The sequence below is a fragment of the Cricetulus griseus genome, chromosome 6, assembly GCF_003668045.3.
Source record: "Cricetulus griseus strain 17A/GY chromosome 6, alternate assembly CriGri-PICRH-1.0, whole genome shotgun sequence".
NCBI lineage: Eukaryota > Metazoa > Chordata > Mammalia > Rodentia > Cricetidae > Cricetulus > Cricetulus griseus.
The window spans coordinates 152584130-152599347 of NC_048599.1; the positions used below are offsets into that span (position 1 = coordinate 152584130).

Consider the following 15218-nt stretch of genomic DNA (forward strand, 5'->3'; position numbering starts at 1 on the left):
TGGCATGCCAGAGGCCCAGGATTCCATCCCAATAATGCTTTAAAAAGGAAGGAAGGAGGGGAGGAAAGAAGGAAGGAAGCAAGGAAGCAAGCAAAGAAGGAAGCAAGGACTATTTATTGTAATGTCAGTTCTGGGAAGCAAGAGACAGAAAGAACTCCTGTTCAAGGTCTTTATCAGCTACATATCAAATTTGAAGACGCCCTAATCTACATGAGACTCTGGAAGAGAGAGGGAAGGGAGGAGAGAGGAAAGAAGAGAGGAATGGGGTAATGAAGGAGAGGGGTTGGGGTATGGCTAGTGGAAGAATGAAAGAATATTAGAAGGGCACTGGCTGAGCATATGATGTATGGAACTAGAGAAATGACTCCGCAATTAAGAGCACTTGCTGTTTTTGCAGAGGACGGTGTTCAAGTCCTAGTGCCCCCATGGAGTCCCACAACCATCTGTAACTCCAGTTCCAGGGGGATCTGACGCCATCTTCTGACTTTCCCGGCACTGTATGCATGTGATGCCAACATATATACTCATAAAATATTTTTTAAGACACCTTAGGTTTTGTTTCCAGCATTACAAAAACAAATTTGGAAGAAAAAAAAAGGAAATCAAAGGTTCGAAATCTTAAGCTGAGGATGCAACTAATCAGTATACTGCTGCCAATGAGTGTACAAGGCCTTGGGTTCAACCCAGCAATACATAGAACAGATGTGGTGTGCACATCTGTAATTCCCACACTTGAGAGGTAGAAGCAAGAGGAGCAGAAATTCAAGCTACACAGCGAGTGTGGGATCACACTTAGCTATATGAAGCCTTTTAAAAAATCAAATGATTTAATTAAATTGAAAAAGGAAAAAAGTCCAGCCTTTTCCTTCCTCATCCCTGTGCTTGCTGTGACCCGAGTCCTACTCTGTTTTGTCTACTAGACCAGTTAACCTCCAAGCCTTCTGGAACCTTCCTATGATGCCCTTCCCTAAGCATCTACTCCAAATACACTCATTGCCTTGATTTAATGTCTCCAGAGACTCTAGTTGGTTGAGTTTTTGTTATGTTTTGAAACAGGGTCTTATGCAGTGCAGGCTGTTCAGGTATTCCCTATGAAGCTGAAGATGACCTTGAACTCCTGATCCTCCTTCCTCCACCAACATCCACAGCTTTCAATAAATATTCCTTAAATAAATGGACAGAAGGTCAGTGGCTTCTTAACGAGCTGCAGGGACAATAAGCAGATGTCAATGTCTCTAGCTAAGGGCCTGGAGAGATGACTCAATGTTGGTTAGAATGCTTGTGCTTTACAGAGGACCTGAGCTCAGTTTTCCCAGCTCACAACCACCAGTAACTCCAGCTCCAGGAAATCCAGCCCCCCACCTTCTGGCCTCTGCATGTACTGGACTTACACACACACACACACACACACACACACACACACACACAATTAAAATAAGAATTTCTAATGGCAGCATAATGGCTAATGTTATGTTGATGGCTCATTTTATGTTTAAAAGTTTAAAAATTACTGTGCTAACAAAACTGTAAAGCACAAATGGACCTCCAAATATGTTAAGGGCTCTTAAGGGTTGTTTTAAAATTGCCTGGTCTTGTCCAATTTTAACAAAACAGTTGCTTATGCATGAAACTAGATCATAAGGTTAACTGCTGCTTTTGCTTCTGTAAACAAAAGCTTATTTTGCTCCAGATAACCCTCTGCTTGCCTGCAGACAGAATGCAACTTTACATTCCTTGACTTTATAAACTCCTGGCTGATAGAGCTGGGCTGAATCCAGAGTCCTGGGTGTAGACCTGGCACCAGTATCTGAATAAAAGCCTCCAGCCTCTTCTTTGTTTACAATGTATTAATGGTAGACTGGTGACTCTCTGAATGTCCTGAGACTCATCGTAGCAGCTAGGACAGTGTTTACAGCTTTGCACATGTACTGTCAAGCAATGGCACAAGCATCTCACCAGAACCAATAACATTAGCCCCATTCTAAAGTGTGAAAACTGAAGCAGAGACCAGGCAAACTTAAGGTCACGAAGCAAGTCACATGTAGTAGAACCTGCCCCCAGGATGCCTAAACTAGCATGACTTAGGGTCCTCAGTCTAAAAGTCACAGCAACCAAATAAATAAATAAACAAGCAAACAAGCAAACAAGCAAACAAACAAACAAATAAATAAAAAGAAACACCTTTAAGCCGGGCATTGGTGACGCACGCCTTTAATCCCAGCACTCGGGAGGCAGAGGCAGGTGGATCTCTGTGAGTTCGAGGCCAGCCTGGTCTCCAGAGCGAGTGCCAGGATAGGCTCCAAAGCTACACAGAGAAACCCTGTCTCGAAAAAACAAAACAAAACAAAAAAATTAACAAAAAATAAAAGTCACAGCAATTCGTAAGAATAGCCTGAGGGCAACTGCAGAAATAAAGAAGACACATGTGTCCAGGCCTAGTCCCTGGGTCTGTGGGAGGAGGCTGGGTCTGAACCCTTGGATCTAAGTGAGGAGGGTGAAGATCTGAGTCAAGAGGGCTGGACCCTGGACCTCTGGGGCTGAAGAAAGAAGGCGGGGCCTGGACCCCTGAATCTGAGTGAGGAGGCCTGTGATTTACAACCATAGGCCCAAGTTGGAGGTTGGAGAGCTTGGGCCTGGCCTGGTCCTTGGATCTAACAGAGTTACAGCGGGCTTCTATCTAGGTGGGAGGATATTTTGGGCTGCCCAATGGCAGCTCCTTGCAGCCCACTAGCCCCGCCCCAGAGCTGCTCACTTTTATGGGTCTTGCCCATGTTTCTTCTTTTGCCCCTCCCTTTCCTGTTAAAGCCCCAGAAGGATCTAGAAAAGACTTCAGACAGTATTGAGAAGATGGAAGAGCTAAAAGATGAGGCTTCGTGCAGTGGGTGAGTGAGATAAAACCTTCCAGGGAAGAGCCTCGTGAACAAGAGGGGACAGAGCATGTTAGAACCAGGAGTGTCTTGAACTAAAAGTACCACTTAAAAACCAAGTAGACATAGCCGGGCGTTGGTGGCGCACGCCTTTAATCCCAGCACTCGGGAGGCAGAGGTAGGTGGATCTCTATGAGTTCGAGACCAGCCTGGTCTATAAGAGCTAGTTCCAGGACAGCCTCCAAAGCCACAGAGAAACCCTGTCTCGAGAAACCAAAAAACAAAAACAAAAACAAAAAAAAACAACAAGTAGACACACTCAGGTTTTATGACCTAGGAACTCTCTGCAGGACTTTGGTGGCTGACTGTTGAGCAAGATACTAAGATACTTCCAAATATGGAGGCAAAAGGGACAGAAGTTCGAGGCCATCCTCAGCTACAGAGCAGAGTATGAGACTAGCCTGGCTACATGAGACCTTGTCCCAAAATAAATAAGTAAAATAGTTAATTACAAAATTAAGACTTAGTCACTTAGTAGCTGGGAATTGGAGCTGGGGACTTGGGTCTTGGAACGAATAAGAAAAGGGAATAAGCAGGAAGGGGGGAGTGCAGTGTCCCCTGGTGACACAGCAGGCAGTTGATGTACTTACTTTCTTATTTTCTTTCTAGGGACAACCTTTCTCTGCCGTTAGCTGGGACTGATGCATGGCCTGCTTCAGCCACCCTAGCCCAGCCACCCTCGCTTCTGAGCACCCTGGACCCAGCCCACCTGGGGCTGCCTGAGCAACTGGCCTCTGTCACTGTCCCCATACGCCTGGACACTCTATCCTACCTCCTACACAGTGCCCTACTGGGGACCTACAACTTCCAACAGTCCTTACCCCCTTGCTCCTGCTCTGCCAACCCAAGCCACATCTCCTCAGACACAGTCAGGAGGCCTCCCAGGAGATGGGACCAGGCCCGTGGGGGCTGGGAGGTTCGGCGCAGGCCTTCCCGGGGTAGGGGCAGGGGCCGGGGCCAGTCACAGTGGGGTCCTGTGAGAGCCAATGATCTGGAGAGAAGCATGGCAGGAGGCTCTGAGTCTGGCCCCAAGACCCAGCCAGTGACACCACCATCCCAGGATGGGCAAAAGGAAGCTGGAGGTCTGGAGCCATCCCTTCCCCCAGCACCTCTGTCTGAGGACTGGGAGACAGACTACTAGGACCTGAAGAGCATCCAGTACTCGGCCACACAGGGGTTCCCTGAGCTCACAGTGTTCTTAATCCTTCAGAGGTACCCCTAAGAAAGAAATCATCTCTACAGCCTTCCCAGACCAAAACCACAACCTCTGAAGGCCTCCTGCAGGTCACCTTGTAAAGCCTAAACCTGACTTAGCATCCCAAATAGGAAAACTCCCATGCCCAGACTCACAGTATCCCAAACCTAGCTAATATCCCATCTTATTCTCAACGCCCCCAGGACTGCTCCAACCCATTTCCGGACCAAATAGTCACCCAGTTCTGTGGTCGATCCATTACCCGGCCCTCCCCCACTCCCCTCTTGGCCTTCAGTTCTAACCCATGTTAATTCCTAATTTGTTTGTTTGCTGTTTTTTTCAGTACTAGTCTCCCAAATGTCAAACACTGAACTAAACTGCAACCCTCTCTTGTTTTTATCTTGAGAAAGGATCTCGCCAAGTGTCCAAGCTGGCCTTGAACTTGCGACCCTCCTGTCTCAACCTTCCAAATATCTGGGATTAAAGGTCTTGGCCACAATGTCTCACATCATCCCCAGCTTGTTTGCCTTGTTTTAAACCTGTCTCACCGATCTTCCTCTCAGTCAGCTGAGTGCTAACCCTGCTGTGGACCACTAGATTCGCCTCTTCCTGGTCCTGGCTTCATATTCACCTCATCTCATACGACCTTCATACCCACATCCATGTTACACCAAGCACCATCCTCAACTCCCCAGCCCCAGTCCCAGCATCTGCCATGTGCCATCCCAGCTCTGACAAGCCCTTGACCCTACCCCACAGGGAACCCCTTGGCCTGACATGTCCAGACACTTGTATCCACCCCTGCCATTGCTGTTCTCTGTCCCTCAGACTGGAAAGTCCAGGTTGAACAATAAAAGGATGTCTGTTCTATCTCTGTTGTGCGGGCCATGCTTCCTGTGAGGCTCAGGCTAACCAGAGTGGGGACTGGGAGTAAAGCCTGGGAGATGGGGAGGGCCACAGACCTCTAGAGGCTGATGGGGCCCCCTTGTCCCCTGTTTCAGCAAATTCCATTGAGGCCTCTGCTGCCACTGTGTTTCTGCCTGCTGGAAGCTGCTGGGCCATGTAGCCATTGTGTGGGGAGGCTTAAGGGATTTGGGGGAACCACGAGGCAGAGACACCAGCAACCTGGCTCGGCTCAGTCTCCGCAGAGGGGCTTCGGCAGAAGGAGGCCTCAGAACAGACTCTCCCACTCAGGTAGGGCACCAGCATGAGACCTACAGCCCCTACCTGAGAAATCTAGGCTCCTAGACCTTCCTCTCTAAGAGCCCTGAATTGAGATTCATGGACATCTTCCTGTCAGGAATGAAGAATCCAGATTCCCAGCCCTCCTCCCTCAGACCCAGGGGTCCAGGCACCTGTCCTCCTCCCTCAGACCCAGGGGTCCAGGCACCTGCCCTCATCCCTCAGACCCAGGGGTCCAGGCACCTGTCCTCCTCCCTCAGACCCAGGGGTCTAGTCCTCACCCCCTCTCTCCTCCTTTAGGCCCATAGGTCCATTCCTCAGCCTTCCTCTCAAACCCAGGGGTCCAGACCCCAACCCTCCTCCCTCAGACCCAGGGTACCCACTCACAACCTCGGCTTTCCCCTCTCCACAGATCACCATGTACAGCTTCATGGGTGGCGGCCTCTTCTGTGCCTGGGTGGGGACCATCCTGTTGGTGGTAGCCACAGCAACGGACCACTGGATGCAGTACCGGCTGTCGGGGTCCTTCGCACACCAGGGCCTGTGGCGTTACTGCCTGGGTAGTAAGTGCTTCCTGCAGACGGAGAGCATTGGTGAGCCTTGAGACCAGGATCTGAGTGGTGCTGAGGTCTAGCCCTCCCCCACAGCACAGCCCTATGGCCATCACCCCTGGCATTCTAAGGGAAAGCATCATGGCTCATAGAGGCAGAGGCTCTAGGATACTCAACAGAGGTGGGACAGACTTGGGATATAGGGATTGTTTTCTAGTTGCAGTGACAGGGTGTAAGGTTTTGTGGTTAGGTTAATGGGGTGGCATTTCCCCGCACAAAATGGTGTCAGATGCAGCAATGAGGTTAGGGTTGCCAGAGCAGTATTTTGTAAATATCTGCTATGAGCTGGGTGTGGTAAGCATATACCCATAATCTTAGCATCTGGGATGTGGTGACAGGAGGATTGTGAGTTTTAATCTACATAGCTTGACCGTGTCTCAAATACAACAAACAAACAAACAAATGCTATGAGCCAATGAACAGTGTTAGGGACAGGGATCACAGTGACTGTTGATGGACTGCATGCCAGATGAAAGACTTCTTGCTATCTACCTACTGGGTACCAGGCTATGTACTTACAGATGGATGGATACATGGATGGATGAATAGGCAATTGACTGACTGGCTGATATTGATTGATTGACTGATATATATATATATATATATATATATATATATCATATATATATGTGTGTGTGTGTATGACAGAAAGATGATGGATAGGTAGGTGAATGAAGAATAGATAGATACATAGATAGATAGATAGATAGATAGATAGATAGATAAGATGATAGAATGGATGGATGGGTGGATAGATAGGATATATGATGGGCAAGATGGATAAATGTATAAATAATGTAGAAAATGATGGATAGAATAGATAGATGGATAGGAAGGATAGGATAAGCTATATGATAGATTGGATGGATGGATGGATGGATGGATGGATGGATGAATAGATAAGTAGGAAGTATCTTAGTTACTCTTCTATTGCCATGAAAAAACACCATGGCCAAGGAAACTTACAGAAAAAAGAGTTTATTGGGGCTTACAGTTTCAATGTGTTAGAGTCCATGACCATCATGATTGGGAGCATGGCGGCAAGCAGGCAGGTGTGGTGCTGCAGCAGGAGCTGAGCAATCACCTCTTAATCGACGAGAGAGGGAGAGAGAGAGAGAGAGAGAGAGAGAGAGAGAGAGAGAGAGAGAGAGAGAGAGAGACTATTAGGCCTGGCATAGACTTTAGAAACCTCAAAGTCCACCCCCAGTGACACACCTCCTCCCAACAAGGCCACACCTCCTAATCCTTCCCAAACAGTATCACTAATTGAGGACCAAACATTAAAATATGAGGTCTATTCTCATTCAAATCACCAGAGGTAGGTAGACAGACAGGCCAACACACAGACAGGCAAGCAGGCTGACTGGCTAGCTGTCCAGGCACAGAGGCTTATAGCTATAATTCCAGAACCAGGAGGCTGAGGCAAGAGAATTGTCTGTCACCCAAATAAACAAATAAAGGGTACATGAGTTCTAACCCTGAAATAATAGATAGATGTAGAGCCCTGAGGTTCACAGCCAGCTTAAATTACTTGGTGAACTCCAAGTCAGTGAGTGACCTTATTTCAAAAAACAAAGTGGACAGCTCCTGAGGAACAACACCCAAGGTCAACCTTGGGTCTCAATATGCACATACACACATGTATCCACATAAACAGGCACAGTGTACACACACACACACACACACACACACTAGATGTAAGAAGGGTGACATGGAGAAATATATTACATAATATATATGGTATGAATATACATAATATTAATGGATAATATGTTCTAGTAGACATAACTCTTTATATGCTCTTTATAGCATGGGAAATTAGTAATATTTAATATGTTTTGTTTAATGTAGCATACAATATAGTATATGATGAGCTAATAAATCATAATACAAAATGTTATACTGCACAAAATTTTCTAAAATATATTAATTATTATTAAATTTTATTCCCCTAAACAACAAAAAAAACCCTAAACCTACTAAGTGCTTACCTAGCCCAAGCACTTTTCACAGGTTACCCTCCTTCCATCTCCCATGAATGCTGGGAGGCAGTTAGTTGTCTATAAGGTTTGGACAAGGCAAACATGGTGGTGCACACCTGCAATTCCAAAACTCAGGAGAACCAGGAGGACCTACAGCCTGGACTATGTGGCAAGAGCCTGTCTCAAAAACAGAGAAAAGCATGGTATCTCAGGAAGAGAGAGACAGGAGAATCAGGAATTCAAGGTCAACCTTAGCTACATTGTGACTTCAAGGGCAGGGGCTGGGTTGTAAGAGACCCAATCTCAACACTTGTTACTAAACATCTATCATGTTCCAGACAGGTGTCAGGGGCTGGGGATGCAACAGAGCAGCCAGCTCTGGTCTTTTTCAGACACTACAAATACATTTAAGACAAAAGAACAGGACTTTGTGGATGCAGGAAAGTACAATGGATGAAAAGGAAAGGATGAGTAAGATAGTTATTGTCAAAAGCATATGGGGAAACATTCACTCAATAAACATTTCACACGGCCTATGTGTGAGCCACACCTGTGCTGGGGGTGTTCACAGCAAGAACCATGCCAGTCCCTATCTTCAGGGAGAAGTGAAGCTGGAGGAGGTGAAATAAAAGAGACAGTTAGAACCCAAAGCCAAGGGTGAGGGTCGTGACTCTGATGAGAGCAACACTTCCCAGAAGAGGTCGTGAGAGCTGGGGCTTTGGAGGATGAGGATGAGTGTGCTAGGTCAAAAGAGGGAAGAGCTGAATCAGAGACATGGAGGAAAACAAGGCACAATGATCCCAGAGGTAGTGACCTGGGAGTGACTATGATGTGTCTCCACAGCATATTGGAATGCCACCCGCGCTTTCATGATCCTGTCTGCCCTGTGTGCCACCTCGGGCATCATCATGGGCGTCCTGGCCTTCGCACAGCAGTCCACCTTCACCCGCCTCTCCAGGCCCTTCTCCGCCGGCATCATGTTTTTTGCCTCCAGTGAGTGAGGCAAAAACCTTCCCGACCCCAACACCCGCTTCTTGTGACTCCATTCCCTCTCATGCCTAGGCTCAGCTCCACTGACTTTTCTTTCTTCTTAGCTTTTAACTCTGCTTTTTAATTAAAGACAATCACTTCCTCCCCTCCCTTCTTTCCTTCCTCTCTTTTGTCCTGCTAATAGATGAAAATCTCAGGAACTTACATATACTAGAAAGACATTCACTCTTAGCCTCTCACTGGGGAATTCTAGGCAGAGGTTCTTTCTACCCACTGAAGACACTGCAGCGCCTCACAGGAGCACGATAGGCAGAGCTCTGCTACTGAATCGCACTCTTAGCCCCTCACTAGGGGATTCTAGGCAGGGATTCCAATACAAATACCCCATAGAACTTCAAACATATTTACACTTACAGTGACAGTCTTCATAGCCATTCATCTCAGGACCAACTAATGAAGACACATAAGGTGAGTCCTGTCAGAATTTTATTACACAGGTGATGAATAGGGCATTAGTGGAAGTTCTCATTGATGTGACCAAATACTTAACAAGAAACCACCTAAGGAAGGTAGGAAGGTATATTTGTCTCATAGTTGGAGGCCACAGACCATCATGGTGGAGAAGTCATGATGACAGAAGCATGAGGCAGCTGCTGCATCCACAGTCAGGAAACAGAGAGATGACAGTTGGTATTTAGCCCACTTTCTTATTTTTTATGCTATCAAGGACCCCAGCCCATGAGATACTACTGTTGTCCACATGCAGCATGTAATTCTACCTTAGTTAAAATGCTCTGGGGGGTCTGGTGAGATGGCTCAGTGGCTAAAGTCACTTGCTTTCCAGCCTGAAGAACTGAGTTTGTGTCCCCAAAACCCACCAGAGAGAGAGAATAGACTCCTACTATTGTTCTCTGACCACCTCATAGTGCTGTGGCACACACATAAATCAAATAATAAATGATAACTCCATCACTGGAAACACACAAGGTGTGTGTGTGTGTGTGTGTGTGTGTGTGTGTGTGTGTGTGTGTGTGTGTGTGTGTGTTTCCTAGGCGATTCTAAATCCAGTAGAGCTGACACTGAAGACCAAGCATCACAGAGGGACTCCCGGCCATGATGTTGTCTTTCCTCCAGCTTCCCCCGTCCCAGAGGCAGCACCCTCAGGCTCAGACTCTTAATAACCTTCTGTCTTAGTCATTGCTGTAAAAAGACACCATGACCACAGCAATGCTTATAAAGGAAAACACTTAATTGGGGCTGGCTTACAGTTTCAGAGAACTTAGTTCATTATCTTCATAGAAGGGAGAATGTTGGCACTCACATGCTGGAGAAGCATTTGAGAGCTATGTACTGATCCACTAGCCAACAGAGAGACAGTTTGGGCTTGGCAGGAGCTTTTGAAACCTCAAAGCTCACCCCCAGGACACATTTCCTCCAACAAGGCCACACCTCCCAATCCTTCTAATCCTTTCAAATAGGCCACTTCCTGATGACTAAGCATTCAAAAATATGAGCCTATGGGGGCCATTCTTATTCAAACCACCACAGCCTCTAATCCCCTGATGGGTGTTTCTGATGGGCACCCTGAGCCACCTGTTAGTTCATACAAACTCTAGTGTGATCCAAGGAGTTCTTTAGAGTAATTAAGACACTCTGCAACTCAGAACAGTGCAACAATTTAGTTACCCACCCAGAATCCAGAGACAAGGAACTCTCAAATGCTTTACTGTGCTTCTCTGCCTTGTCCTCACCCAATCCTGTCACCTTCACTATCACCACTGTCCCCACCCTCACAACCTCCCCCTGCCTTATCTCCAATTCTCTTATTCCACTTCATGCCACTCCATGTTCTCTCCTCAGCTCTTTTTGTACTGTTGGCCTTGGCCATTTACACGGGAGTCACCGTCAGCTTCCTGGGTCGCCGCTTTGGGGACTGGCGCTTTTCATGGTCTTACATCCTGGGCTGGGTGGCCCTGCTCATGACCTTCTTTGCAGGTACTGGGGCAGAGGGGTGGGAAGGTTGAAATCTGGGGCAAGGCAAGCGACCTCAGAGTGTGAGTTGACAAGTACACAGATCTGAAGGCAGACTCTAGGGCTAAGGGGTCTGGGGATTGGTGACCTTAGGGAGGGAGGAAGTGAGGAGTCCCTTGGGATGGAATGTAGGTTCAAAGGGCTTGTGGCATCAGTGGATTCTGTCCACACAGGAATTTTCTACATGTGTGCCTACCGGATGCATGAGTGCCGGCGCCTCTCCACCCCGCGCTGAGACCTGGGGTAAACCTTGCAGCTGGAAGTTACAATGAGAGCACTTGAAGAGGAAGGGGAGGACCTAGGGGCCAGAAGTCCTGGCTCCTGAGGGAATGAGGGGGCTCAGTCCTGGATTCTAGATAGGGGAGCCCCTGATCCCTCTGTCCTGCGTGGGTCAGGTGGGAGGGAGTTGGGAAGACATGAACCCCCATCTGCCACAAGGAGTGGTAGAAAAATTGAAAATCTTTTAGAGAGACATTTTGGGATCTAATAAAACTGATGTGAAGCTATTAAAGTGTGAGTCCTCACAGGGCTAGTGTGGTGGTTGGGGAACAGGCGTATTCTGATATGTTGGCATAGAACAAAATAAATTGAGTCCCTACCTCAGAGATAGCCATGGTTTAATGTCTAGAAGTAGATGTGTGGAATTATTAGACCCCCGGAAAACTCAGGTATCCGGGGTCCCAGGCCACGACTGCAGTCACCCCAATCACCAGGCGGATTCAAGAGCTTGATGCAAACTGCATGAGGCTTTATTGTAATTTAACGAGCTAACCCCATGTTAGCTCGGGTCTTTCACCCACCTGCCATGGCGGATGGCAAAGACAGCTCCTAGGGTCTCCCGAGAGATCTTATAGGACAGCGTAAGGGGAGTGTCTAGGGGTACGCACAGGCTCACGATTGGTGTGCCTCCAGGCTTGGAGGGCTTGCCCTGTGTTGATTGGCCAACTGGTTGTTATGGCCCATAGGCCCTCCCAGGGTGGTTGCTATGCTTTGTGAGTCATTGCTGTGCGCTTGTCTGTAAAGCACACCCAGGATCGTAAAGCATAGCACCACCAGCTAACTTCTGATTGGTTCCTTGTCACGAGGCAGGCATCTGACTTTCTAGTTGACTGACTAACTTCTGATTGGTTCCTTGTCACAAGACAGGCATCTGACTTTCTAGTGACTAAGACAAGGTCATAGAGCACGTGTTCAGCCGTTATGGCTGCCAAAAGGGAAGCTGGTCCCTTCAGAATAATAGATGAACAAGTTGATCTCTCAAAGTATAGCTTTCCTGCTCCCTACCCAGGGTAGTTGCTATGCCTACCCTACCCTAAGCTCCAGGAATTCCTTAATTCCCCTCCCCTCCCTGGATGGCCCCTTCACTAGGGAGAGTTCAGCTCTGTCCCTCTCTCTATTTTATTTTATGTTTTTGGATGGACAGGGTCTCATGTATCCCAGGCTGGTCTTAAACTCACGATACTCCTGCCTCAGATCTTGAGTGCTGGGAAGACAGTCCAATGCACCATAGTAAGAGATGACAGACACACTTTGTGATTCCATGTAGAGGTGCTGAGCATTACTGGAGGAGAAAGGCAGAAGAACCTGAATTGCCACTTTGTCTCCACTCCCCAGACACCCTCATCTTGATGACAAGACACCCAAGCTGGAAGGCCCACCTCGGTGGGTGACTTCTCACCTGGACAGAGCTTTAACTAGGAACATGGAGTTTCTCTTTCCACCAAGTCCTTCCTCCTATAGAACTGCTATTTTGACCTCACCACCCCTCTACGGTTGGAAACTCTAGCGCTAGAGTCTAGGAGCAAAGTGCAAAACCCACAGGAAAGTGTGACACAACTGTCCCTTCAGCCACATCTCCCCTTTCAGTTAATTTACACCCTAGTATGACTAGCCCACCTCCCACCTCTGGGCCCCAGACCCCTCCCTACTAAGGTCTTCCAGGAAACCTTCTGTTGTCTGCAACTATGGAGGTGCAGAACCTGTGACACCAGTGTAAACCACTACCTAGACCACGGAAGGCAGACGCCCCCAGAACAGCCAACTGGTAAAGACACCAGCAGGCCCTCTGCCACCACCCAGGAAGAGAAGAGCCAATCCAAGAGGGGAGGGGAAGCCACGCAGGAAGGGAGGGTGTGAGAAGAATCCGGTGCCAGGCTTGAAGCTTCGTGAGACTCCCAGTCAGAGTGACTGGTCACCAGCTGCTTTTCTAACTCAGAGGTCCTGGGAGTCTGGGTGCGTGGCCTTTTCCTTTTTTAAGACCCAATAGTCTGGGTTATCTGTGTCTTAAGAAGTGGAAACTCAGAGCTGTGTCCATGGAGCCTTGCCGGTCCCTGGCCCTGCTTGCTGGCTCCCTGGGCCTGACTTCTTCTCTGATTGCTCTGAGCACTGACTTCTGGATAGTGGCCACAGGCCCCAAGTTCTCTTCCCACAGTGGCCTCTGGCCAACGACACATGGGATCCAAGTAGCAGGTAAAGTGCAATGGGCTCTCTGGGGTGGGAATGTCCAGTGGGGAACAGACACCCACGAGTCTCATCTTGCATTAGGTTATATCCACGTGACACAGAGCTTCTGTATCCTGGCCGCCCTGTGGAGCCTGGTGTCCATGGTCTTCCTGATCCTGTCTTACAGTCCGGCCCTGTCTGTCCCAGGCCGTGGCCCTCTAGTCTCAACGGTCATGTCTTTTGCTGCAGGTATGAATGGATCTGGGACGCACTGGGACCCCAGAGCTGGTGAGTCCTGCAGTGGCCAAGCCAGCTCTCTCTTGTTTTTGTCCTCAGCTCTCTCGGTAATAGTGGCCATGGCAGTGTACACCAGTAGTAGATGGAGCCAGACTCCATCTCCCCAGGTCCAGACATCCTTCGCCTGGTCCTTTTACCTGGGATGGGTCTCCTCTGTCCTCTTCCTCTGTGCAGGTAACACCTCCCCAGGGAAGACGGGGGTGTGGGGCAGGAGGACCCTGCTGGGGTGTGGGGCAGGGCAGTGTAGGACACTCAAGTACCTACTCTCCCCTCCCCCGTCTCTCTCCACACTAGGCTGCCTGAGCCTGGGTGCTCACTGTAGAACCCACCGGGCTGGGTATGAAACCTTGTGAACAGAAGGCAAGACTGCGGGGGTCAGCAGGATGTTTGGAGCTTTGTCCTCTCGGGAGCTACAGACAAAATGCAGGACTCTGTCTCTGTCCCCCCCTCGGTTTCTTCACACATTCAATAAAAACATACTGAGATCTAATTGTCCCAAGATCAATTCAGTCAAGACATAAACCAAGCCAGGCCTATCATCCCAGTTACTTGGGAGCCTGGAGCAAGGATTATCACAGCTACACAGCGATCTCAAGGCTGCCCTAGGTGACTTAGTGAGAACCTGCCTCGAGGCAAAAAATAAAACAAGGGCAGGCAGGGATGGTGGCTGAGTCGCAGAGACTTTCTGAGCATGAGTGAGGTCCAAGTTCCGTCCCTAGCACCTAGGTCAACCATACACGAGCCTTACAGTAGGTAACAGAGGAGCCCTCAGGGCAGGGGAGAGCCATGCAGACCTGCACACCTGAAGTAGATTCTGCCCTATGTGGACATAGCTTCCCTATGCCTCTCTCCCCTATTTAAGTGCTTTTCTTTTTTTCAGTTTCTGTCTTTCTTCTTCTCCAGTGGCAACCATTTTACTGGATATTTCTTTCTCTCTCTCACTGACATTGCACCACAGACAAACCCTAACCACTAGCACTTGACACGGGCCAGATGACAGCCACAGCCTGAGGATGTGGGAGGAAAACTAAACCCAAGCATGTCTTTTTCTCTTCTTTTCTTTTTTTAACCAGAGATGACATTTAGCAACTATTCTTTTGGTTTAACATAGAGGATGGAACATGGGGCCTCCTTCAAGCTAAGGCAAGTCCTCAATCACCAAGCTACATCCCCAACTCTCTCACACCTTTTGAGACAAGGACTCACTAACTGCCCAGGCAGTCTGTGAATTCACAGCAATCCTCCTGCTTCATCCTCTGAAGTATTAGGGTTACAAATATTCATTAGCACAGGAATTATGCTATCCAGGCAGAGGTGGCCAAAGATGGAGACATGGAAAGGGTATGAAAGGTGGTGATTTGTATCTAGGACGTAGACTGTGGTGATGGCGGTGGGAAATTATGAGAGAGGCAGATGAAAACCAGGGCCTCTATTGCCACAGCTGGCTTTCTCCTTAAAATGGTGACAAATTTGGCAATAACTGTGAACAGTGTGTGTGTGTGTGTGTGTGTGTGTGTGTGTGAGAGAGAGAGAGAGAGAGAGAAAGAGAGAGAGAGAGAGA

At 48.3% G+C, this 15218-nt stretch overlaps 3 protein-coding genes across 3 annotated transcripts; all 3 read left to right on the forward strand.

Annotated features, from left to right (window-relative positions):
• Positions 1–2847: 2847 nt before the first annotated feature.
• CUNH19orf84 (chromosome unknown C19orf84 homolog) lies at positions 2848–4068 on the forward strand. Its single transcript, XM_035446522.1, has 2 exons — positions 2848–2882; positions 3537–4068. Exons 1-2 carry the CDS (start codon positions 2848–2850, stop codon positions 4066–4068), a joined length of 567 nt encoding a protein of 188 aa, XP_035302413.1.
• Positions 4069–5722: 1654 nt separating this feature from the next.
• On the forward strand, positions 5723–11153 carry Lim2 (lens intrinsic membrane protein 2). Its single transcript, XM_027420513.2, has 4 exons — positions 5723–5897; positions 8741–8890; positions 10748–10882; positions 11092–11153. The coding sequence occupies exons 1-4, from the start codon at positions 5723–5725 to the stop codon at positions 11151–11153; spliced, it is 522 nt and encodes a 173-aa protein (XP_027276314.1).
• Positions 11154–13230: 2077 nt separating this feature from the next.
• Nkg7 (natural killer cell granule protein 7) lies at positions 13231–14010 on the forward strand. The gene is made up of 4 exons (XM_027420512.2): positions 13231–13387; positions 13463–13609; positions 13697–13831; positions 13952–14010. The coding sequence occupies exons 1-4, from the start codon at positions 13231–13233 to the stop codon at positions 14008–14010; spliced, it is 498 nt and encodes a 165-aa protein (XP_027276313.1).
• The last annotated feature ends 1208 nt before the right edge of the window (positions 14011–15218 follow it).